Source organism: Jaculus jaculus, chromosome 7 (assembly GCF_020740685.1).
Source record: "Jaculus jaculus isolate mJacJac1 chromosome 7, mJacJac1.mat.Y.cur, whole genome shotgun sequence".
In the NCBI taxonomy this organism is placed as follows: domain Eukaryota; kingdom Metazoa; phylum Chordata; class Mammalia; order Rodentia; family Dipodidae; genus Jaculus; species Jaculus jaculus.
Genome location: NC_059108.1, coordinates 106,998,207 through 107,025,137, shown reverse-complemented (window position 1 = coordinate 107,025,137; position 26,931 = coordinate 106,998,207). Strand labels below are relative to the sequence as shown.

The 26,931-nt window shown below is 38.3% G+C and overlaps 1 protein-coding gene across 4 annotated transcripts in view; it reads left to right on the top strand.

Moving 5' to 3' along the window:
* Positions 1-26,931, top strand: part of Txndc16 (thioredoxin domain containing 16) — an 84,971-nt gene that overhangs the window by 45,079 nt on the left and 12,961 nt on the right. For all 4 annotated transcript variants that reach the window (XM_004649186.2, XM_045155075.1, XM_045155074.1 and 1 more), the window contains 7 exons: positions 6,545-6,711; positions 7,377-7,437; positions 14,461-14,578; positions 18,043-18,186; positions 18,756-18,815; positions 24,252-24,420; positions 25,162-25,298. In XM_004649186.2, the coding sequence (XP_004649243.2) occupies positions 6,545-6,711; positions 7,377-7,437; positions 14,461-14,578; positions 18,043-18,186; positions 18,756-18,815; positions 24,252-24,420; positions 25,162-25,298 (856 nt within the window). The remainder of the gene's footprint in view (positions 1-6,544; positions 6,712-7,376; positions 7,438-14,460; positions 14,579-18,042; positions 18,187-18,755; positions 18,816-24,251; positions 24,421-25,161; positions 25,299-26,931) is intronic.

Genomic DNA, 26,931 nt, shown 5'->3' with positions numbered 1-26,931 from the left:
AATATGCACAAGAGCATTCCAGCATTCCAGGACTTCCAGCCATTGAAAACAAACTCCAAACACAAGTACCACTTTGTGCATCTGTCTTTATGTGGGTACTGGGGAATTGAACCTGGGCCAGCAGTCTTTGCAAACAAGTACCTTTAAATGATGAGCCATCTTCCCAGGCCTGAATTAATTTATTTTTTATTTATTTTTCTTTTATGAGAGATAAAGAAATAGAGAAAGAGAGAGAGAATTGGCACACCAGGGCTTTAGCCACTGCAAATGAACTCCAGACACATGTACCACCTTATGTGCATGTGTCACCTTGTACATTTGGCTTACGTGGGTTCTGGGGCGTTGAACCTGGGTCCTTAGGCTTTGCAGGCAAGCACTTTCACCACTTTTTTTTTTAATTTCAGAGAGGGGGGTTGCAGGAAGATAGAGAATTGCCATACCATGGCTTCTAGTCACTGCAAATGAATTCCAGACACATGCGTCACCTTGTGTATCTGGCTTTATGTGGGTACTGGGGAATCAAATGTGGGTCCTTAGGCTTTGCAGACAAGTGTCTTAACCACTAAGCCATCTCTCCAGCCCCATTTCATGCTTTTAACATAAAACCAGATGCACAAGGTGGCATATGTGTCTGGGGTTTGTTTGCAGTGGCTGGAGGCCCTGGTGTATCCATTCTCTATCTGCCTCTTTCTCTCTTTGTCTCTCTCAAATAAATAATAATAAAATATTTTTTAAAAGCTTAGGACGGCAGCCATACATGTCTGTAATCCCAATCCTGTGTATGTCTGGTGGTGGAGACAGGAGAATCATTGGTGCCAGTCTGACAGGCATAGTGGAACTCCAGCAGTTTGAAGTTCAGTGACAGACTTGTTGTCAAGAAAACAAAATGGAAGAGTGATAAGAGAGGCACACCTAGCAGAGGAGGCTCTGGCCTTCGCATGCATTTTTGCATGGGGTGAACACATCTGCACACACATGTGCATACACTGTACATTTATAAACTACATATTATTACACATGTACACAAATGCCCTCCTCCCCCAATGAAAACAGTTTATATTATCTTTTCTTTTTATGTATCTTTTTAATCTTTTTTTAAATTTAATTTTTTTTAAAATTTATTTGAGAGCGACAGACACAGAGAGAAAGACAGGTAGAGGGAGAGAGAGAGAATGGGCGCGCCAGGGCTTCCAGCCTCTGCAAACGAACTCCAGACGCGTGCGCCCCCTTGTGCATCTGGCTAATGTGGGACCTGGGGAACCGAGTCTCGAACCGGGGACCTTAGGCTTCACAGGCAAGCACTTAACCGCTAAGCCATCTCTCCAGCCCAATCTTTTTTTATTAATTAGCTTTGTACTCAGTGAATACAACCAAGTTGGCACCATTGTTAGGATCGTCCATGTCCTACCTCCTCCCCCTGTCCCCTCCTTGTTGAGGTATATGGGTCATGCATTGTGGACTTAGCCCACAGTTATGGGTAGGAGGAAATGTCTCTGCATATCATGACCCAATGTGTAGCTCTGACATTCTTTCCACCTCCTCTTCTGCAAAATTTTCCTGAGCCATGTTGGGTTCATTTTGGGTCTGCTTTAATGATGAGGTGTTGGGGGCCTCTTTGTCTCTGGATATCTGATTTGGTAGGAGTTGATTGTTCTCTGTGTCGATCTCCTTCACCCTTGTGCTGGTACCAGTTTCACCAAGAAAACAGAACCCTTGCTTCTTTCTCCAATTATTCTTAGTTTCAGCTGGGGCCCTTTTGAGGTATGATGGGGTGGTTCTCTCCTTAGGATCTGCATCTGCCTGAAAAAGAGAAGCAGATTCTCCAACGGAGAGTAAAGTTAGCATGAGATAAATGGGATAACCCTTTTTTTTAAAAAAAACTTTTTATTTTTATTTTTTTTTATTTGAGAGTGACAGAGAGAAAAAGAGGCAGAGAGTGAGAGAGAGAATGCGCATGCCAGGGCTTCCAGCCACTCAAAATGAACTCCAGATGCATGTACCCCCTTGCGCATCTGGCTAACGTGGGTCCTGAGGAATCAAGCCTAGAACTGGGATCCTTAGGCTTCACAGGCAAGTGCTTAACTGCTAAGCCATCTCTCCAGCCCATCCTTTTTTTTTTTAATAGAGAATTTAATAGGTGTAAGCCCTCTTGTAGCCCATGATTGGTGGTAGCTTGATAATGGAGAGCAGGCTCATGTTTGGATATGGTTCTGACTTGTTTCTTAGCTCCAGCTATGGGTCATGTTCCACTCAGTAGATCAGTTAGCCAAATCAAGAGCACTTGGTTTCCCACCATGGCTGTGTACCACTATTGCACTTGTGTGAGCATCAACGACAGGTTATTTACTGGAAAGTAGGTTAGACCATGAGTTACTTGGACAGATATTGGCCATTTTCCCACAGTCGCCCATGTAGCACCTTCTGGCACTAGACATACTGAATATCTGGGGACTGACTCTTTCCACTTTCCAGCCATGTCATTCCATGTTACATGTCAACCACATATGGTGTCTTCAGCAGTAGGGTCTTACCACTAACCTTTGGTGGGTCGTCAAGTACTCGGACAGAAATCTGTCATTCTTTTAGGAAATGTTGTAGGTCTCTGTGATCAAAAGCTCATTGTGGATGATAGTCACATGCTGGTACTGGGAGTTACAATCCATGCTAAGAGAAAGAAGAAAAAGATAACTAATATAAAAGTGTGTGTGTGTGTGTGTGTGTGTGTGTGTGTGTGTGTGAGAGAGAGAGAGAGAGAGAGAGAGAGGGGGGGAGAGGAAGGGAGGGAGGGCGGGAGGGAGAGAGGTAGAGAGAGGGAGAGAGAGAGAAGCTGTAGAAGATTAAGGTCAGTTTTCATTTTACCCTCTCCAGTGCCTTGTGACTCAGGTGTTCCCTATAAGAGCCTGGTGAAGGTTCAACCATTTGGTCTACCTTTTAGGATGTAGAATTTTATGGTACCATTGTCATTTGGGTCCAGATTTGTATCCCCCACTCCCTTCCTTACCCTCCCCACCCACCCTATTGTTTATCCTCGAGATGCTTACTGGGTATGTCGGCATCTTGGGTAGATTCAGGTTAGGTGCTGTAGATGAGTGAGACTATGCGGCGATTATCTTTCTGTGATTGGGTAAGTTAAATGAGGAGTCCAGGCTAAACCATTTTTCTTCAAATTTCATTGTGTCATTTTTTTCTTATTGCTGTGTAAAATTCCATACTGTAGATATAACGGTCTTAGTTATCCATTCTTCTAGTGATGGACATCTGGGTTGATTCCAGCTCTTAGCTATCACAAATTGAGCCGCTATAAACATGGTTGAGCAAATCTCTCTGGACTAAGGCTTGAAGGTTTTAGGGTATATGCCCAATAGAAGAATAACTAGGTCTGTTGGTAACTCTATAGTCAGATTTTTTTTAGGAGTCTCAATATTGCTTTTCAAAGTGGTTGTACCATCTTACATTCCCACCAACAGTGGATGTACACACATGTTCCCCTCCCCTAATGAAAACAGTTTATATATCTTTTTAAAAAATATATCTTTTATTTCATAAGGGAAGAGACATGTATCTTACATCTATGGGACGAATGTTCTCTGAGTTTGTTTTGGTATCCCATTTGAGGAACAGGAAAAGGGAGAGAGGGCAGTTCACCCCACAGTCCTCATTTTCTTCTCTTCAGTCTGTTAAGAATTCTTGGGATTTTTGCCTTTCTACCAGTAGGGGGCAGGATTATAATTTGTACCAAACTTACTAAATTTTCTTTTCTTCTTGCTACCACTTCTGGTTTGGAGGTAGACCTTTTTCCTAAAGCTTCTACTCCTGAATATTTTTTTGCCATTAAAAACACTTTTGGATAGATATTCAGGAAGGTGAGTCTTTCTCTCTCTCTCTTTTTTAAAGATAGTTTCATGTAGCACAGGCTGGCTTTCAAACTCACCATGTAGCTGAGAATGACTTTGAACTTCAGATCCTCCTGACTCAGCTTCTTCTAGGCCCGGTTATAGGTATTTGTCACCACACTTGACTTGTGAGGTACTGGGGATTGAGTCCAGGGCTTCAGGCATGCTGGGAAAACACTAACAAGTGAGCTATATCTGCAGACCAGATTCTCTGATACTATTTCATTTTATGACATTAGGAATTATATAATATTAGCTTTGAAAGTTAAAAACCAAAACTTTGAAAACTTCTTAATAAGTAGGGGTTCAACTAAGCATGGCTTTACTTGAAAGCATGACATGGCAAAAAGTCAAAGGCAGCCTTGATACTTTATTCTGTATGAGCAACATCCCCTGAAGTATGCCTTTTATATAAGATACTCTGTGACTGGAACTCTCTTGCAGAGTGCAGGTGGCTGTGCTGTGGCACTGGAATATTCAGTTGTTAGTCTAGAGTGGGGTTGCATACTTCTCACAAAATTATGCAGAAGCATCTTTAATTTAATTATTTTCCTTTCCTCCTGAGACTGAGAACTGAGATGCAGAATTTAAGTATAGGTTCCAGAAGCTTGATTAGAGACTGGCATAGGTAGACATGACTAGCAGCCTGAGGCCACAAAAGATCTGAATGTAAAACTGAAGATTAGTGCTTGGTTGGAGAGCTAAACTGATAATCTCAGTCTTTGTTTGGTCTAGAAAGGTGTGGGAGGTGCCAAGAAGGCTAGATTAGTGGCCCTTCCCTGACAAGAAAAAAAGTAGGTAAACACCTCAGTTTACTAGAGACTCTTGCTGATGTGGTTTAAATATTAATGGTTAACTTAACCCTCAAGGGACCAGAGAAAAGTTAAAAGATTTCTGAGCTGGTTTGCTCACTTATGCTTTGATGTTTTAAATATCTGCTTATGTTAGTATTCATGGGCTTTTTGTTGTTGTTGTTGTTCTTGAAGAATATACTTGAGTTCAAAAGACAAAGTAAGACCAAATACTTATGTAAGAAACACTCATAGACCAAAAGTTGATGTAACAGGATTAAGACACTTTGATGGCATAGAAAGGGTAGATAGGACCTGGGAATTAGTACTGAAATTTGATGATTGCTTTCACATTCTGACCGATGAGACTTGTTAGCAGGTGATCTGAAGGATTTTTAGTTTGTTTCTTATTCCCTTTGAGCACAACTTCCCATCTGCTCGGGGTCATCAGCTACAGTTCTTGAATCTCCCTTCACAATGATTCCTCCATGCTATTTACTTTCCTGTTTATTTTGGTCTCTGTCTTTCATGTTAGAAAAATTTCCTCAGATATTTAGTTAGTCTTTGGGTATCTGTTCATGATTTAGAATTTGAAATTGACACGTTGATTGGAAATGATGAGTGTGTTGTTGGAATTTGTTGACTCAGAGCTCTACAAGGTGGTGCCTGGCTGCATCCTGTGACCCCTGTTCTCAGATCTTTATGCTTTGGGGGATTATTCAAGATCTTTCCAAACCATCTTCCAGTCTTTATCTCAAGAATAGAGGTCTGGCTGCTAACACTCTGAGACCTGAGTGGGAGAGGCCTTGGTGGGGGGGAGGGGCGTGATGACATTCTGACTCAATACTCCTGATTTCTGGACACTATCCTCAAGGTCAGGGGCTCCTCCAGTGCTGCCTTCCTGCTGTGGGGTGGGGGCAGGGAGGGCGATGCATGGAGTTGTGGGAGTGGGGTGAGGAGAACCTAGGAATCTTAATTGTTCTCAAAAGCTTTTACTTATCCTCAGTATAGGACCTTTCTGTCATTTCCCTGGGATGTATCTTTTCCTGTTCCACTATTTAGCCCACATTGCTGGCTCCTGCACAGGCTAGGAGTATAGTAAAAACTAACAATTCTACAGCTCTTCCATTCATGGCTTAGGATTTCGCTTTGTAGAATCTCCTAGTGAGTTACTCTTTCCCTGTCTACCTTCTAAAATAATGCCAGTTCTCTTTTCCTTTCTTCACATGCATATGTTTATCAGTTTCATAAGAGACCTGCTGCTGTATTTTTCCTTGTGTTTCTGGAGGGACTCAAATTAACTATGTGCATTCAGTCTGCTATTTTAACTCATAAGCTCCTCATTGTTTTATAATATGTCATTTATTATATTTATTTTGGGGGGACAGGGTTATACTATTCAGTCCTTGTTGGCCTCCAACTCTCAATACTCCTGCTTCATCCTCCCACTGGTGCTGGGATTACAGATATGTACCACCAAGCCTGGCTCTATATTAAATTCGTAGATGAAATACTTACATTTTAGTTGTTTGTTTCCTTTGAAACATTTATCTCTGTATACCAGTGCCTCACTTACTTCTGTAATTTATATTTTTGTTTCCTTGTAGTATGCCTATTTCTTATGGTTATAATTTTATGTTTAATTCCTAATAAAATGTTAGTGTTATGTTTTAAGCTAAACTATATACAAGTTCTCTGGAAGCATTAAATTTAGAAAGTTATGATTATTAATGCTGGAAATTATTACATAGACTATTGTTTAGTCTTGAATTTATGAGAATTTGGAGGCCTTAAGTCCAGATGTTGGAAAATTGTTATACAGCAAGGACAGTTTTTGATTTTGTTTTTTGTTAAATGAAGACTGAAGTTGCTGAAGATCCTCAACATGTTACAACTGATCACCTGCAACTTGGATTACCACTGCTTTTTATTGTGAGCCAGCAAGCTACGTATGATGCTGACAGAAGAACTGCAGAGTGGATTGCTTGGCGTCTTCTGGGGAAAGCAGGAGTTCTACTCATATTAAGGTATCTTTTCTTCTTCTTCTTTTTGTTGTTGTTTTCCAAGGTAGGTTCTCACTGTGGCCTGGATGGCCTGGAGCTCACTCTGTAACCCAGGATAGCCTCAAACTCACAGTGATCCTCCTACCTCAGCCTCCCTAGTATTGGGGTGAAAGGTGTGCACCACTACGCCCAGCTTGTTGTTGTTTTTGAGACAGGGGTTCATTTCAATCCAGAGTGACCTGGAACTCACTTGGTAGCCTAGGCTAGCTTCAAACTCATGGCACCCCTCTTACCTTAGCCTCCTAAGTGCTGCGATTAGAAGCCTGAGCCATCATGTCTGACTTGTGGTATTCTAACACATTAAATAGTCACTATACCTAGCCAGATACAAATAATCTCATTTTTAACACTACAGCCTAACTATAATACATTCAGATCTCTAATATATTCCAGTATAGTTAGAACCAACTACTGAGCTAACATCTATATATTAGTTATGAATTTGATTATAATTAAAATGAAGACTAGAAAACCCAGCTTATATTTACATGTAAAATTTTCCATACTCATTAAATTGCAATCATAGCATTTTTCAGTATAAGAATTTATAGCTGATTTAGATTGACATCCTGGATGACTATTATTCTTCAGATTAGCAACATAAACCATTTATTTCCATTTTGAAAAAGGGACTCTTTGGAAGGGAACATTCCTCAGCGTATCAATGTGATCCTCAAAAGAGCAGAACAGGTTAGTCATTTTATCTACTTATTTGTAATGTCACCTTATTTAAAGAAAGAAGCACATATGTTGTAACATAATACATGTTTACTATGGGGAAAAAAATCTTTCAGTTGTCATCATTCAAATGTAATTGTTGATAATGTGTTTATTTTTTAATGTACCTGTCTCTTCCCCATATGTGTGTGTGTGTGTATGTATATGTGTGTGTGTGTATGTATGTATGTATATATATATATATATGTATGTATGTATATATATATATATATATATGTTTATATGTATATATATATGCAGAGAGAGAGAGAGTATATTTTTTCTTAGTTAGACCATGGTCTATATTCTAGTTTTTAACCTAAAATTATATCTAACTCCTTATTTTTGTCATATAATGCCTGCCTTTGTGAACTGTTTGACTAGCATATATTCCTTCCTTTGGCAAAATTTCTATGAGTAAATTTGTCAAAGAATGTGGAGTTGGTCTTGTTTTGTGAAATTATGTTGCCCAGACTGTCCTTAACGCTTGCAATCCTCCTGTCTCAGCCTCCCAAATACTGTAATTACAGATATGTGCCACATGCCTAGCCTAATGTCCTTTTTTCATCACATATTCTTTATTCCTCACATCTGAATATAATAAAAAGTTGCTGCTATTTTTTTACAACTGCTAGCCCCAAACTTAAAATTCTCTTGCTTAAATCTATGGTGGGAATATTGAATTAAGAATTAGAAACTTAATCAAGAAGGAAATCAAAAAAATTTATAGAGTCAAACGATAATGAGAACACAACATACCAAAATCTCTAGGACACAATGAAGGTAGTCCTAAAAGGTAAATTTATAGCTTTAAGTGCCTATATTAAGAAATTAGAAAATCGCAAGGAAATGACCTAATGCTTCACCTTAAAGCCTTGGAAAAAGAAGAAAAAGGCAAACCAAAAATCAGTAGATGGGAAGAAATAATAAAGATTAGGGCAGAAATTAATGAAATAGAAACAAAAAGAACAATCCAAAGAATCAATGAAACAAAGAGTTGGTTCTTTGAAAGGATAAACAAGATTGATAAACCCTTAGCAAATCTGACCAAAAGAAAGAAGAGACACAGATTAATAAAATTAGAGATGAAAAAACATCACAACAGATGCCAGAGAAATTAAAAAAATCATAGGGACATACTATAAAAGCATATACTCCACAAAGTATGAAAATCTGAAAGAAATGGATGAGTTCCTTGATTTATATGACCTACCTTAATTAAATCAAGATGAGATTAATCACTTAAATAGACCTATAACAAGCATGGAGGTCCAGCAGTTATCAAAAATCTCCCAACGAAAAAAAGCCCAGGCCCAGATGGATTCATTGCTGAATTCTACCAGACCTCCAGGGAAGAGCTAACACCATTGCTTCTTAAGCTTTTCCCAGAAATAGAAAAAGAAGGAATTCTATCAAACTCCGTCTATGAAGCCAGCATCACCCTGATACCAAAACCAGACAAAGATAGAACCAAAAAAGAAAATTACAGACCAATCTCTCTCATGAACATAGATGTAAAAATTCTCAACAAAATATTAGCAAACAGAAGAATATATCAGAAAGATCATTCACCCTCACCAAGTAGGCTTTATCCCAGAGGTGCAGGGATGGTTCAACATATGCAAATCAATAAATGCAATACATTATATAAATGGAGTGAAGGACAAAAATCACATGATCATCTCATTAGATGCAGAGAAAGCATTTGACAAAATCCAACATCCCTTCATGATAAAAGTCCCACAGAGACTGGGAATAGAAGGAACATATCTCAATATAATAAAGGGTATTTATGACAAGCCTACAGCCAACATATTACTAAATGGAGAAAAACTGGAAACTTTTCCACTAAAATCAGGAATAAGACAAGGGTGTCCACTGTCCCCACTTTTATTTAATATAGTACTGGAAGTCTTAGCCATAGCAATAAGGCAAGAGATACACATAAAAGGGATACAAACTGGAAAGGAAGAAATCAAGTTATCATTATTTGCAGATGACATAATTCTATATATAAAGGACCCTAAAGACTCTGCCAGCAAACTGTTAGAGCTGATAAACACCTACAGCCATGTAGCAGGATACAAAATAAATACACAGAAGAATTAGAAACTTGGAGCTGGACGTGGTAGTGCACACCTTTAATCCCAGTACTTGGGAGGCAGAGATAGGAGGGTCGCTGTGAGCTCGAGGCCACCCTGAAACTCCATAGTGAATTCCAGGTGAGGTTGGGCTAGAGTGAGACCCTACCTCGACAAACCAAAAAAAAAAAAAAAAAAAAGAATTAGAAACTTGGGCTAGAGAGATGGCTTAGTGGTTAATGTGCTTGTCTGCAAAGCCAAAGGACCCAGGTTTGATTCCCCAGGGCCCACCCAGATGCACAAGGAGGTGCATGTTTCTGGAGTTCATTTGTAGTGGCAGGGGTCCTGGTATGTCCATTCCCTCCCTCTCTCTTGCTTTCTCTCTCTCTGCATCTCTGTCTCTTAAGTAAATAAATAATACAAAAAAATAAAATAAAAGAGCTAGAAAACTTAATGGTGGTGCACACCTTTAATCCTAGCACTTGGGAGGCAGAGTTAGGATTGCTATGAGTTTGAGGATAGTTTGGGACTATAGAGCCCAGGTTAGCGTGGGCTAGAGTGAGACCCTACCAAAAAAACAAACAAACAAACAAAAAAACTTGAATTCTATTTATTTTGAGTTCTTGAGCCACATAAGTGAATCACCTTCCTCAGGGCTCAGTTTCTTATTTGTGAAATGTCATAAGTTCTCCTCTTGTAATAAGAAATTTTGTGTCAATAAATGGGATAATGCTTTGAAAAGTCATAGCATCCTTCAAATATGAGATAGGACAGGATAGGTATGTTCCCCATTGTGGCCAGGAATTGGAAAGAGTACCTGTGAAACCTACTGTAGCTGTGTTCTTGCTGTTTTTTTTAAGAACCTTGTTTAGGATATTCTAATATTTATTATTGTTATTTAGGTAAGTTAGAAAAGTTTGTGCTATTTCCCAGTTTTTCTTTAATAATTTTTTTAAAATATTTTTTGTTCAATTTTTATTTATTTATTTGAGAGCAACAGACACAGAGAGAAAGACAGATAGAGGGAGAGAGAGAGAATGGGCCCGCCAGGGCTTCCAGCCACTGCAAACGAACTCCAGACGCGTGCGCCCCCTTGTGCATCTGGCTAACGTGGGACCTGGGGAACCGAGCCTCGAACCAGGGTCCTTAGGCTTCATAGGCAAGCACTTAACCGCTAAGCCATCTCTCCAGCCCTAGTTTTGTTGTCTTAAATTGTTATGTTAAAAATGATTTTACATAGTATAAGGTAAGGCAGGTTATATATTTGCTATCTCTTTTAACAGGTTTTCTGTAGGATAAAATATGCTTCCCTATGACTTGTTTTGGTAAATTCAACTCATTTTAAAAAATATTCCTTGAGGCAATAGTGTTGGTTCTAGAGTTGGATAGCCACACTTTCTCTCTCTACTTCTGTACCCCTCCAGCCAAAGGGTTTGAGAGTCCTATGTAATACTGGTTGCACAAATAGGTCACACCCTTACTTGTTTTACTGGGCAAATTATTTGATTTTTACCTGTCCACTTTTTCTGTTGTAAAGTGGGGATAATAATGCCTACCTTAAAGTGTTGTTGGTTGGTATTTAAAGGAAATAATGTGAAGTACTTACTTAGCACAAGGCCTAACAAGATTGTTAATAAATAATATTAACTAATGTTCATTTAGTAAATGTTTTTTAAGTACCTCCATTATTATGGGGAACAGTATTCTAGACAGAACACAAGAGGCCCCAAGCAGACGTGGTATGATAGTAGTATGAGGAATTGTGTTAATACCTAGTGCTGTAGTTACCTTCTTGTTGCTGACACAGAGCACCTGACCAGAAGCAGTTTCTGGGAGAAAAGGGTTTATTTTGGCTTATAGACTTCAGAGGAAACCCCATGATGGCAGGGACAGTGTGGCATGAAGAGGCTGGGCATCACCTCCTGTCTAACAACAGGTAGACAACAGCAGCAGGAGTTTGTGTCAAACTAACCCTGGCACGAGTGCTGATAAACCTGAAGGTCCACCCCCAGCCACATACTTCCTCCAGCAAAGTTCTATCTCCAAAATTGCCACCAGCTGGGGACCTAGCATTCAGAACACATGAGTTTATGGGGGATACCTAATTCAAACCCCCACACTGAGGATCTTTCTTAATACCTCAGTGTTAATCAGCTTTCTCTCACAAAATACTTGAGAAAGTAAATTTCAAGGAGGGCAGGTGTATTTTAGCTACAGCTTCTGAGGTTTCAGCCCGTGGTTTGTTCAGGTGCTTTGGGTCAGTATATTATGGAGGGACACATGCAGGAGAGGCCACTGACCTTATGGTGGCCAGAAAGCAACCAGAAGGATATAGGTCTCAATACCCCTTCAAGGGCCTGCCCCCAGTGATCTCTCTCCTACTAGGCTCCACCTCCTAAAGGTCACCACCTCTCAATAGCCTCACAGGCTAGTGACCAAGTCCCTTTAGTACATGAGTCCTCAGGGGTAGTTATCATCAAATCCATAAATTTGTAAAACCCCCTTTTATTCATTTAAGCACTTTATTACAAAATATAAGAAGTAGAATGACCAAATACATACCTACTGTCTAGATTTTCGTGTTATTTTTATTTGAGACAAAAAGAGAGGGAGAGAGAGTGGGCATACCGGGGCCACCAGCCAGCCATAGCAAACAAACTCTAGACATGCCACCTTGTACATCTGGCTTACATGGGACCAGGAGAATCGAACCTGGGTTCTTAGGCTTCACAGGCAAGCCCCTTTACTACTAAGCCATCTCTCTAGCCCTATACTGTCCAGATTTAACAATGAACATTTTGTCATATTTGCTTCATGTATAATTTCTTTCTGAAATACTAGAAAGAATGTTATAAATAGGCCAAGCATGATGGTGCATGTCTTTAATCCCAGAATTTGGGAGGCAGAGTTAGGAGGATTGCCATGAGTTTGGGGCCACCCTGAGATTACATAGTAAATGTCAGTTTAGCCCGAGCTAGAGTGAAACCCTACCTTGAAAATCAAACAAACAAAAAGAGAATGTTATAAACAACATGATATTTTACATATATATTATATACATATATATAATATAGCATGAATCTTGAAACCTCTTATTATACTATATATGTCAAAATCTCATTATTGTCCTTAAAATTATAATAGCTTAATAATGTGCCCTAATTTCAGGGATGGTCCATATTCAAATATCTCACCCTAAAATTATTTTCTATAGTTTTTGGAGACAAAAATATGTTCAGGAATTTACAAATAGCATTTTGTATGTTTCCTAAATATCTTTTTAAAACTTGTTATTGGTGGCTTCCATCTAAATATCTTTTTTTCTTTTTTTGGTTTTTGAGGTAGGGTCTCACTCTAGCCCAGACTGACCTAGGATTCACTATGGAGTCTCAGGGTGGCCTCGAACTCATGGTGATCCTCCTACCACTGCCTCCCAAGTACTGGGATTAAAGGCATGTGCCACCGTGCCCGGCTTCCATCTAAATATTTTTGTTTATTTTTATTTTATTTAGTTATTTGAAAGTAACAGACAGAGAGAAAAAGAGGCAGAGAGAGAGAGAGAATGAGCATGCCAGGGCCTCCAGCTACTGCAAACAAACTCCAGATGCATGTGCTCCCTTGTGCATCTGGCTAACATGGGTCCTGGGGAATCGAGCCTTGAACCAGGTCCTTAGGCTTCACAGGTGAGCACTTAACCACTAAGCTATCTCTCCAGCCTGCATCTAAATATCTTAACTAACTTAAGCCTCTCCCTTTTTCTCCTCAAAAAAAAAAATTATCTGTTTTTGTTTGCTGTCATCTACTTTGCTCTTTCTGACTTATAATTTTTGTAAACTAGACTTAAGGTTGATGAAGCATTATGAGTAATAGCACCTAGTTGGGCAGCATTTATTATGTTCCATCCTATCCTAAAGCACATGATTCTTTTTTCCTCATGTTTCCATGTTGGTTAGTTAAGGTGGGGATAGCTAATTTTTTCCATTAAATGACATGTTTTTGTTTTGTACTTCACAAGTAAGTCAAAATACAAATAAGATTACTTGACACCTATACTTATCCAACAGAGTAGCTAAAATGTTTTGAAGTGATAATGCCAAATGTTGACAAAGATGTAAGAATCTAAGCATTTCCATATACTGCTAATAGAAGTGAATCTCTGTAATGAGTCTTGGACCAAGTGTTACTTAAGTTGAAACTACATTATCACATGATCTAGTAGTTCCATTCTTAGGAATGTGCCTGGCAGAAATGTATATGCATGTGTACCAAAGACTATATTGCTATATAATGTTCATAGCAGTACTATTTGTGATAGCCATATACTAGAAATAACATGTTCATGAGTAGTAAAATGGATGAATAGGTGAATTTAGAGTTCATGCTTATAATAACTACTTTAAACTATTGAAAAGAACAAACTGTTTTATATGTTACCAACATGTATAAGAATTACGATATAAGGCAAAAATAACAGTCACAAAAATTATGATTCAAATTGGTATAGTTCCATTATGAAAATAAAAACGCAGCAAAAGTTACAGTAATTATTTTATTCTAACTGGGTTGTTATAACAAAATACTGTAAGTTAGATGGCTTTTAGAGGCTGGAAAGACCAAAATAAGGTGATAAAAGATTTGATGTCTGGTAAGAACCTATATGTGGGTTTATAGGTGATGTTTTCCCATGATAGAAAGATGGGCTAGATCTCTGAAGTCTTTCTTACAGGCACTCATCCCATTCACAAGGGATTTGTGAACTGGGCACATTTAAAGAGTCCTCCTGCTGGTTCATCCCACTGGGGGATATTGGAGGGCAGTGGGGGAAGGAGACAAGAATTAGGTATATTGACATGCATAAAAATGTCATAATGAAACTCATTAAGTTACATGCTAACTTTAAATAACATGCTTCTAGGAAATGGAATATTTAGTATTAGATGATATTGATTCATTAATTTTCCATGTGGAAAATAATGTGAAATCTGAACAAATGGAAGAAGGTGAAGATGAAGAAATGGAAAGTCAAGATCTGGGTAAGAATTGTAATACTTGCCACCCCTTTCCTGTCCCATACCCACACCAGTGAGATTTCCAGTAGATTAATTTTAAAAAATATTTTAAAAGGCTGGAGAGATTGCTTAGTGGTTAAGGCATTTGCCTGTAAAGCCAAAGGACCCAGGTTTAATTCCCCAAGACCCATGTTAGCCAGATGTCCAAGGGGGTGCATGTATCTGGAGTTTTTTTGCAGTGGCTGGAGGCCCTGGTGCACTCATTCTCTCTCTTCCCCCTCTTTCTCTGTCAAATAAATAAAAATTAAAAAATATACTAAAAAATATTTAAAGAGATACAAAGAGAGAGTGTGGGAGAGGGAGAGAAAGGGTGCACCAGGGCCTCTAGCCACTGTAATTAAACTCCAGGTGCATGGGCTGCCTTGTGCATCTGGCTTACATGGGTACTTGGGAATCAAATCTGGGTCCTTGGGCTTCACAGGTAAGCATCTTAACTGCTAAGTCAGGGTAGAGTCACTGTGTTCTTTTGGGGTTGCTTCTATCTTTTTGAATAGACCTGGGCTCTTCTCTCATTTCCTGCTCTATTCTTTTTTTTAAAAAATTTTATTTTATTTTATTTTATTTATTTGAGAGTGACAGACAGAGAGAGAAAGAGGCAGATAGATAGAGAGTGAATGGGCACGCCAGGGCCTCTAGCCACTGCAGACGAACTCCAGACGCATGTGCCCCCTTGTGCATCTGGCTAACGTGGGTCCTGGGGAATTGAGCCTCGAACCGGGGACCTTAGGCTTCACAGGCAAGCGCTTAACGGCTAAGCCATCTCTCCAGCCCTCCTGCTCTATTCTTGTGTTCTGAGGCTCCAGCCTTCAGACTTAGGGCACTTTCCCTGTCTTGGTTTAGTGAAGTTCTCTTCTTGATGGGAGCTGCCCATTTCAAGACTTCATTGTGGACCAGTCCTCTCTATTGCTACTTGACTTTGTGGCCATTTGGTGCTGCCTTTTCTTTCTTCTGTACCCACCTCCTCACCACAGCCTATTTCTAGTATTTCTTTTTCAGATCTGCCTTTTTTTTTCATAGCGTTCTAGTATTTGTAGTCCATATTGGCCATTGATATTATACAATACATAATCCCTTCACTCCATTTTACATGAGAAAATAAGATGTGGGCTAAGAAAGAATTTGTTGCCATGTGGGAGTGACATTCAGAGATAAGTACCCCCAAAGGAAATGCCCACAGTGTGCATTAGAATGGAGAGGTCTGGGATCTGCAGAAAGAAAACACGTTCAAAAGGAAAGAAAAATGTATGACCCCAGATAGTGTACATGTATTGATGATCAGGTGAAAGGCAGAACTAAGGAGGAAATTTATAAGCAAGGGAAGCTTGTCAAGAGAGCACAGTAAATAAGGAAAGGACGTTTTTCAATAAAGTAGCAACACAAAGGATGAGTTGGGAAATAAAGTGACAGGAAAATGAAACGTGACTAAGAAGGCCAAGAAAAATAGTACCTAACAAAGTAGATATTTGTAAGTTTTAGTGTCCTGGAAGGAAGTACAACTCTTAAAGTTAATGCAGTGTACACTTAGGCTTCACAAAGTTGGCACCGAACACTGCCGCAGACGTTTCAGTGTGTCACTCAGTTAGAAATGTCCAAGAAGGTACTAAAATCCACATCTGAAATTACATATTATGATATTGGAAGATATATAGGAAATAGTATTCTAGTTCTTGGTGCTCATTGTCTTTTCCCCTTCTTTTTCATGTGCCATTTTAGAGAACTGTGAATGTACCGTAACGTAGACAGGATAATAAAAGCTATCCTGGCATCCATTACTTGCCTCTATCGCCTTGGCTATCCTACTCCTCCTCCCCACCCCTTGAAATTTTGTAGCAAATCCTAGACATAAAATTTCCACCATAAATATTTATCTGTGTATTTCAAGAGTATGAGAAATTTATTAGAAACATGAATACCATTACCACACGTAAAAGCAGGGCTTGACGCCATCAGATGTCCCCCGTGCTGGATGTGCATTTCCAGCTGCATCTCAGTCTTCTCTCTGCTGCGCCTTTGCATGTGCTGCTGCTTCCTCTGCCCACCTCGGTGCCGATTTCTCTGACTGCCTATGTTCTATTTTTAAATATTTTTATTTGTTTATTTTAGAGAGAGAAGCAGATGGAGAGACAAAGAATGGACAGGCCAGGGCCTTCAGCCACTGCAAACAAACTCCAGATACATGCACCACCTTGTGCATCTGGCTTATGTGGGTTCTGGGGCATCAGACCTGGGTCCTTTGGCTTCTCAGACAAGCACCTTAACCACTAAGCCATCTCTCCATCCCATAGTTTTATTTTTAATATTTAGTTAGTCTCCTTAATCAAGTTGGATGCCTTTTTGCTGTCACCATACAATTTGTACTAACTTCCAACAAAATTTTCACGATTTCAAAATGTGTTTCTCCACACATACTTGGGCAGATGGACAGATCTATGACTTAGCTGTTACTAATCTGTTGAAATTAATGTTTTATACATATTCAGAATATATCCATAACTTTATGCACTTAGGATACAATCTAAAATTCGTGGCCAGGTTTTTCTCTTACAGTCTAGCCATTGCTTAGCTTAACGTTTTCTCCTGCCATAGGTTATTTTCAGCCCATTTTTGCTTTCCTACTCTTAGTTTTAATGTATACTAAGCTCTTATGTCTTAGTGCCTTTGTATATAAATTTTTCTCTTTGTATCAAACTCATTTTTGTTTCTTTTGGATTCTTTGCCTGTTAGACTTTGGATGTCCTAATCTAAATTTGTCCGTTAGAATTCTCCCCTTTTTGCATGTGTATGTGTGTGTGTTTATGCTTGTTCATGTGGGGTGACACTGATGCTAGAGCTCCCCTAATTCAGCTACACTAGCTAGCCAGCAAGCCAAAGGGATCCTCTACTCCCTAGCATTGGGGTTGTAAGCACTTGCTGCTGTGCCCACCTTTTAGCTGGATGGCAGGGATCTGCATTCAGGTCTTCATGTTGTGTGGCCATCTGAGCCATCTCTTGAGCCCTCACATATCTCTTACCTTCATTTAGAAACGGATCAGGTTGTAATTAATTATTTATTCATTGAAAGTCTATCATCTAGCTTTTCCAGTGATAGAAGTTCTGTGGTCTAAATAAATTCTGTAAGATATGTATGTTGAGCTCATTCTAAATTAAAAGTGGTTAGAAACAAAACAGTGATATTTACACTATCTGTAAAACAAAATAATTGCTTCTAGAATTGATTAACTTCGTACTTTGGAGTCAAAAGGCATTCCATAGTTATAAAGTAGGAAGCCAGGCAACTTAAAGGATTTCTTAATATCTCACATTGTAATTAGTTACATAGTGTGAAGTCAAATGTTTTATAAACTACCATATTGTCATATGCTTGCTTATGAGATGATTATATATTGTAATTATATAATCTGTATTTAATTTGTTATTAAAAATTTTAGATACTCAAGATGATGAGGTGGCAGAAACTGTTTACAGAGACAGGAAGAAACAGTTACCGTTGGAACTGACAGTGGAATTAACAGAAGAGACATTTGATGCAACAGTGATGAATTCTGACAGCATAGTGCTTTTCTATGCTGATTGTGAGTATGGGTCTTGAGAGGATGTTATGTTACATATGAGAACATTTAAAATATGTTGAGTTTACTTTTATATTCTGTATGTTATACATTGTAAAATACATACGTGTGTGTGTGTGTGTGTGTGTGTGTGTGTGTGTGTGTATGGCTTTCATATGTACCAAGTATTTCATATGTACCTCTGATTGTAAGGAGTAAAACTGATGTATATTTTTCTAAATATGTGATTTAGAAATCAAAGGCTAATTTCAAAAATTTCAGAATGTGTTATGATTCAAGTTAATGCTTTTAAATGTATCAATTCTTATAAACTTACAGGAAGTATATTGCTTTTCTTCTAAATAGTATCCACTTGAATATATTACTTACAGTGTGAATACAGAAGATTCATTGCACTTGGCACCTTGTTAAGTTGCTGGGTAATATTGGATACTCTCTATTCGGGCATTTCTTTTTTGGGAATAACAATTTTGGGAATATTCATATACCCCTATGTGTGTGTGTTTCTGTAAGTGGTGATGCTCTTGAGGTACACATTGCTAATATCTGTTGAACTTTTTATTTTAATGTAGGGCATGCAGTATCCATGGCATTTCTGCAGTCGTATGTTAATGTGGCAGTTAAATTGAAAGGTATTGTACTGTGGCACGTATGCTTATTTACCTGATCTTGATATGTACCTTTTTGTAGAAAATGTTATTCTAATGCTTTTGAAAACTACATAAAATTTTAGATGGCCTCCAGGATTAAATTAATAATCAGGAGTATCAAAAATGTTTTGAATTGTTCACTTTGATTGTCTCATAGGACTGTGTTTAGTAAACACAAGAGGACTCATATTAAGCAGTGTTGCTTCACAGTTAATCCAATAACCTTGTTTGGCTAAATTCAGTCATTCAGCAGGCAGTTATTGCATGCCTACTCTGTGCTACCATTAGGTACTGGAGGTAAAAGAAAAATTGTCACCTGACATATTTTGTCTCTTGACCCAGTCTCACTCTCTAATAAAAGATCAAAAATCTCAGTGTTCTCAAAGCTACATAGCTTCTTGTGGCCTATTAAGGTATTTATTATTAGCCAGAATCTTTCTGTTTTAACTATTTTATGTAAACTATTCTATTTTTTTTTTAATTTTATTTATTTATTTGAGAGTGACAGACACAGAGAGAAAGACAGATAGAGGGAGAGAGAGAGAATGGGCGCGCCAGGGCTTCCAGCCTCTGCAAACGAACTCCAGACGCGTGCGCCCCCTTGTGCATCTGGCTAACGTGGGACCTGGGGAACCGAGCCTCGAACCGGGGTCCTTAGGCTTCACAGGCAAGCGCTTAACCGCTAAACCATCTCCCCAGCCCTAAACTATTCTATTTTGATAGAGTGTCAGACAAATAAAGAATCAAAAGATTGGGGCTTAAACTCAAAATTCCCTTGCCATCATTCCAGAAAAGTCTTAGGAAGGCCTTATAAATGAGGTAGTGCTGGATTGGGTGTGTATAATATATTATGATCATTTGAATAGGAGAGAATGTATTCTGTTTTAATCAGTAATATGAGTTCCCCCATCTCTATTTATTTTGTGAATTAAAGCTATACTTATGGTTAAACAGCTTCTTCTTGGCTACAATAGGAATGTTACTCACCACTTAGTGTTTTAGTTAAGTAGTTGCAGAATAAAAAAGTAGGTATCCAAAGTAGGACCTGCTTTCCTTTTCATTCATTGTGCTCTGTGTGAGTAACAATTCTTGTAGTCATTAGATGTAAGATCCATGGACTAATTTGGAAGCTCTTGGGCCTTAATATAGTAATGGGTTTGGGTAACTATAATATTTTGTGTCTGTGTTGAAGTCTATACAAGTTGAGTATTCCATACCTGGAATGCTTAGGAACAGAAGTATTTAGGATTCTTCAAAATTTAGAATATTGCATATACATGAGATAGCTTGAGGATAGGATCCAAATCTAAATAGGAGATTCATTCAGGGTTCATCTACATTCTATATGCATAACCTGAGGAAATTTCATACAGCAGCTTTATTATAACTTTTTCTTACTGTAGTCAGTCACATGGGTCTAGTGTGGAGTTTTCCACTTGGAGTATTACACTGACACTCAAAAACTTTCAGATTTTGGAACATTTTATATCACAGATCTCCAGAATAAGGATACTCATCCTGTACTGTAAAATTTTAAATTATGAAAATATTGTAGCACATTGGGCATTAATCTTACATTCTGTTTCTCATGATGTTTTTTTGGGGGGGAAAAAAGACTTTTCTTTTCTTCTCTCAGGTGAAGACAATGAATAGTTTCATTGGTCACAAGGTGGCAGCAAATGTTAAATTTTTATACTCAGAGAAAATTGTTATTTCCCCACCCTTCATATTAGGAATTATTTTTGAAGTTAATCCGTTAGTGAAGTTTATGGGATGTAGTACTGTAGACATTCAGTGTATTAGAGTATTCAGATTGGAATATGAGTAAATATTGAAACCATTTCTAGAAACGAAAAGAAAAATGTTAAGTAATTTCAACATAGGCCGTCTTATATATTAGTGTTTTGTTTTCGGTTTTAAAGATAAAATCAAAGTGATCAACTTTGTAGGGACAAAGGAATGAAGGACATTTTCAGCAGACTATAAGGATGTTGAGTGTGCTGATTGCAAAAAGAACTGTGTATAATAGTGCTCACTGTGTTCCATGATGGTTGGTAATATAACTTTACTCTTCATATAAATGAGTATCAGTAGGTACTTAGTGATGACATGCTTAAAGGAAAGAAAACTTTGTAGAGAAGTAACTTCAGTAGGTCTGATTTTAGAAGAAAATGAAGACTTATCTTTGTTTATATGCTCATTTAATGTTAGGTGTTCATATACTTTGGCTTAAATATTTTTTAAAAAATATTTATTTTTGTTTATTTATTTGAGAGCGACAGACATAGAGAGAAAGAGGCAGATAGAAAGAGAGAATGGGTGCTCCAGGGCCTCCAGCCACTGCAAATGAACTCCAGATGTGTACGCTCCCTTGTACATCTGGCTAGTGTGGGTCCTGGGGAACTGAGCCTCAAACCAAGGTCCTTAGGCTTCACAGGCAAGCGCTTAACTGCTAAGCCATCTCTCCAGCCCTTAAATAATTTTTAATTTATTTATAAAGAAATAGCACTGTAGGTGTCACACACATTTTTGGGGTACATGCTGTATAACAGACCACATGCTAAGTCCTAGGAGTATGGTGCTGAATTAGATGTTGCTTTTATTATCAATAATGACAACACTAAGTCTAAAGTAATGTTATCACCTCTGTGACCCTCAAAATATAATGGTGGTTTCCATTATTAAAAACTTTTTGTGGTTCTGGGGAGATGGCTCAGTGTTGAAAGGCACTAGCTTGCACAGCCTACTGCTGCAGGTTTGATTCCCTGGTACCCACCTAAGGCCAGATGCACAAAATGGCACATGTGTCTGAAGTTCATTTGTAGCACCAGGAGGCCCTGGCCCAACTTGCTCTCTTGCTCTCTTTATCTGTTCATCCATAAATAAGTAAATAAATAAAATACCTCTCTGTGATAAAATATTAAAATATATTTCAGGGCTAGAGAAATGGCTGAGTAGTTAAAGTCCTTGCCTGCAAAACCTAAGGACCCAGGCTTGATTCCCCAGGACCCTTGTAAGCCAGATGCACAAGGTGGTGCATGCTTCTGGAGTTCCTTTGCAGTGGCTGGAGACTCTGGCATGCCCATTCTTTTCCTCTTTTCCCTGATTCTCTCTGTCTCTCTCAAATAAAAATAATATTAAAAAATTTCATTTCACAGTTTAAATCATGTGGTTTTGTTAGACTATATCCTAAATTGAGGGCTAAGGAGATGGCACAGTGGTTAACAACACTTTCTCTGCAAGCCTGCTGACCTGAGTTAGGTCCTCAGCATCCATGTAAAGCCAAACAAGAGGTGGTACCTGTTGTTAGTCTCAACGTGCCTATGGAAGTGGGAAGTGAATCCCAAACAAAGCTTGTGGGCCAACTAGACCGGCCTTCCCAGCAGAAAAACAACATGAGTGAGACCCTGTATCAAACAGTGTGGAAGGGGAGAACCAACACTCTGGGATTGTCCTCTGACCTCCACACACCATGGTATGTGCACACCCATGCATACATCATTGTAAATTAGTAGAGAAATATCCTAAATAAATACATTTAAGAATATTTTTATTTGAATCTTCCTTTCCATAGTTGAATTGTGTGGTGCTTGTTTTAGTTGGATTATTATTATTTTTTTTAATTTTTATTGTTTCAGCTGTGGCTTGGCTGAAGTGTGAGGGGTAGTTTTATCTTTTCGGGTCTTGCTACCTTCTGCAAAAAGGAAAACAGATTCCCCATGGAGAGTGAAGTCAGCATAGTTTAAATAGAATAAGTACTATTAATCTAGGGAGAACTTGATGTATGTAACTCCTCTTGTAGCCAACTTTGTGGAGGGGGGGCTGAAAGAATGTAAGAGCCACAGTCTGAGACAGCATGCACAGAACACCAAAACTGACTGCTGCTCCCACAACATAACCCCATAGAGATTACCTGCAGCCCCACAGAGGAGGGTCCCCAGTGGAATGGGGACAGGGATGAGGAAAAAGAGTGTATGAATACATGATGTATTCATACAAAATATATTGTTAATTAAAAAGTCTAAAAAATTTTTTTAAGAATTTGAGAAAAGGAAAAAGCAGACAGAAAAAAAGTGAGAAGGGTTGTGCTAGGGCCTTCTGCCACTGCAAATGAACTCCATTTGCAACTTTGTACATCTGGCTTCACATAGGCATTAGCGAATTGATCCTGGGCCATCAGGCTTTGCAAGCAAGTGCCTTTAACCCCTGGCTGGGCCATCTGTTCAGCCTTTTAGTTAGACTCTGATTTCTTTACTACCCAGTGATTTACATATTTTAGAAAACTTCCCATGTTTTATTATAGAACAAGTAGGGCTTTCTATTTTGGAGTCTTACCAACACATGTAGGCTGTAGAAGACAGTATTTAGACCATAATTGGTAGCTCAAGCTCTGGATGAATCTTACATATATAATTTATTCATATGCATATTGAAAGTATTTTGTGTGCAAGGACTGTTGAGATGTTAGATAACAATGGCATATAACATAGACATAGTCCCTTCTCTGAAAGAGCTCCCTTGTTAGAGACAGACATTAATTAGATAACACAAATGACTACAAAGCTATCATACGAGATAAGGAAAGAAATGCAATTCTGTTAGGGTGTATAATATGCAAAGGAACCTCTTGTAGATCAGTAGGCCAGAGTAGGTTTCTGTGAAGTAGTGAAACAGTGAGACTCACCTACTCTTCTAAAGCTTAGTGAGAATGAACTGGCCCCAGAACAGATTTGAATTTTGAAAAGATACTCTAACATTACTGTAGAGACACTGAATTCAGGGAGGTCAATTAGAAGCCTGTTGTATTCTGAAGATATGATGAGTACCAGGAATAAAGGGAAATAGAAAATAATTAGAGCCAGTTTAGATTTGAGTGGTAACATTGAAGAGATACTGATTGACTAGATATGGGCACTTAGGGACAGGGAGGCATGAAAGACAGTGTGTTGTTTTCTGAGTTGCCCAAGACTGGCACCCTTCACCAATACACACAGGAAGGAAATCATATTGGGCTTTAGATTTGGAGTTTCATTGTTTCCCTTCATAGAGCAGCAGATAAATATCTGGGTCTAAGAACTTTAGGGAGGAGTTGGCACCAAAGATACCAGTTTAGTTTTCACTAAATCGTTGGTTGCTATTGGAATTGTTTAGAAACAGTAGAGAAACCAGCAGCTGAAACTGAGTCTTGAGCTCCTAACTTCAGTAGTGGAAGAGCCTACAGAAGGCACCAAAGAGTAAAAGGCTAGAGAGGTAGAAAATATCAGAAGGAGAAGGTGTTTTCACGCAAGATCAAAGGAAGAGTGTTTCAACAAGTGTGTCATGCTGAGAGTTAGTATGAGTGGAGTGGGAAGAGACTGAACTCTAAGCAGGTGAGTGTTCTTCAGTAATATTTGTAAAATTTGTGTTTCTTTAACTTAGGTACATCCACTATGCTTCTCACTAGAATAAACTGTGCAGACTGGTCTAATGTGTGTTCTAAGCAAAATGTTACTGCATTTCCTGCTGTAAAGATGTACAAGGAAGGTGAGAACCCCGTGTCTTATGCTGGTATGCTAGGAACTGAAGATCTCCTCAAGTTCATCCAGCTGTAAGTACTCAGCTTCACTATAGGATTTCTAACTTTGTGGTCTGTAGTTCCAATTCTCGACTTGGTAGAGAACATGTTCAAAAGGATACTAGAATTGAGATTATAGAGTAAATATTATGACCCCATAAATTTTGAGGAGATAGTTTTTAATGAAGTTGTATTTAAAAAAATCATTTTGGCAAAATAATTATGTAATATATTATTTGTAAAGTTCAGTATGTTTTATGTTTTAACAAACTGGAAAGTATCTTTGAAAATTGATATTGAGCGCTGGAGACATGGCTTAGCGGTTAATGAGCTTGCCTGCAAAGCCAAAGGACCCAGGTTCGATTCTCCAGGACCCATGTAAGCCAATGCACAAGGTGGTGCATGTGTCTGGAGTTTGTTTGCAGTGGCTGGATGCCCTGGTACACCCATTCTCTCTCTTTCTCTCTGCCTCTTTCTCTCCCGTAAATAAATAAAAGTAAATAAATAAAATCTAAACAAAATTAATGTTGAGGGGTTGGAGAGATGGCTCAGTGGTTAAGACACTTGCCTAAAGACCTGGGTTCGATTTCCCAGTACCCACATAGATGCACAGATGCACAAAGTGGCACATGCATCTGGAGTTCATTTGCAGTGGCTGGAGGCCCTGGTGTACCCATTCTGTCTCTGTGTCTGTCTTTATCTCTCTGTCTTGCTCTTCTTGCAAATAAATAAATAAAAATATTGATATTGAATGTAGTTATATATTCAATCTAGCAACAGGATTTCATATCCAGTGAACATAGCATCGATTCAAGAAGCAGAGAAATATTTAAGTGGGAAATTATATGAAGATCTGTTCACCTATGCAAGTGTATCTGTACTGGGTTTATTCAGTCCAGCCATGACAACAGGTAAATAGAGTTATATACTTACATAATTAAGACACTCATTGCTTACTAGTTGTTGCCACTGTTTAAAATAATATCTTCTTAAATTTTTTTTTAATTTCTTTTTTTTTTTTCTTGTTATTTTGCAAGGTAGGGTCTCACTCTAGCTCAGGCTGACCTGGAATTCACTATGTAGTCCCAGGCTGGCCTCGAATTCATGGCAATCCTCCTACCTCTACCTCCCGAGTATTGGGATTAAAGGTGTGTGCCACCATGTCCTGCTAAGAATATCTTCTTATAGAGGATTTTAAATATGTATGTGCCTTTAGGTGTTTTTCTGTCTGCCTTTGACTTTGTCTTCTAAGTAGTTTAGATGCCTGGTGTATTGAAGTTCTCACTTACACTTGGCTTCCTTCTGAGAAGAATTTGAGTTTTCAGAGAATAAAAAGGTCAAACACAGGCTGGAGAAATGGCTTAGCGGTTAAGGTGTTTGCCTGTGAAGCCTAAGGACCCCAGTTAGATTCCCCAGAGCCCATGTAAGCCCGATGCACAAGGGGGCGCACGCGTCTGGAGTTCGTTTACAGTGGCTGGAGGCCCTGGCATGCCAGTTCTCTCTTTCTATCTGCTTCTTCCTCTCTCTCTCTCTCAAATAAATAAATAGATAAAATATGTTTTTTTTTAAAGGACAAAGAGAATGCATTCATTAAAATAGGATATGTAGGATTTTTATAATAAAACAGTAAGGGATAATTATGTAAAAAGTGCAGAAAACACTATAGTTAATCACAAATTAGCCATAACCAATCAGATAGCAACTAGAAACAGGGTGAAATTTTTGATGTAAATTACAGTATACAACTTAGGATGCTGATTCTTCCACAGAGAAAATGTTTTCCTGAGTTTAAATTGTGGAAGGAGCTTTTCATGTTATTTTTTATATGGGGGGGTTACATAACAACCTATTACTAATATTCCTAACCAAGTGATGATGAAATATACATGAAGTCATACTTAGCAAAAGTGAAAATTGTGATATTGTTGTATAAATATAGTACTGGTATACCGTAGTGATACACTGTGGATATAATAATGTTTTTATTTCATTGGATTGATTATTCCCAACCCTGTCAGGAAGGTATTAGTTCCTATTTACTTTTTTTTTTTTGTTTTTTTGTTTTTTTTGTTTTTTTGAGGTAGGGTCTCACTCTGGCCTAGGCTGACCTGGAATTCTCTATGGAGTCTCAGGGTGGTCTCAGACTCACAGTGATCCTCCTACCTCTGCCTCCCAAGTGCTGGGATTAAAGGCATGCACCACCATGCCCAGTTTCTATTTACTATTTTTAGTGGTTTTTTTTTTGACAGATGTTTACATATTAGCTAGACTTTAAATATATGTAGAATTAGTATGTGATGATAAAACTATACTGTGAATCTATTTGGTATAAGTTTATGTTCTATTGAAAACTAACATTTTTTGAGCACTCATTTTGTATCAGATACTGGTTTATTATTTATATACATTTATTCTAATGGTTTGGAGATACATATTGTAAGTTCCAAGAGCACAAAAATGTTTCTTTTGCTCATAATGCTCATAATGTAACATCATATTTTTTACTTTTAAAATATATTTTATTTATATATTTGAGAGAGAGGG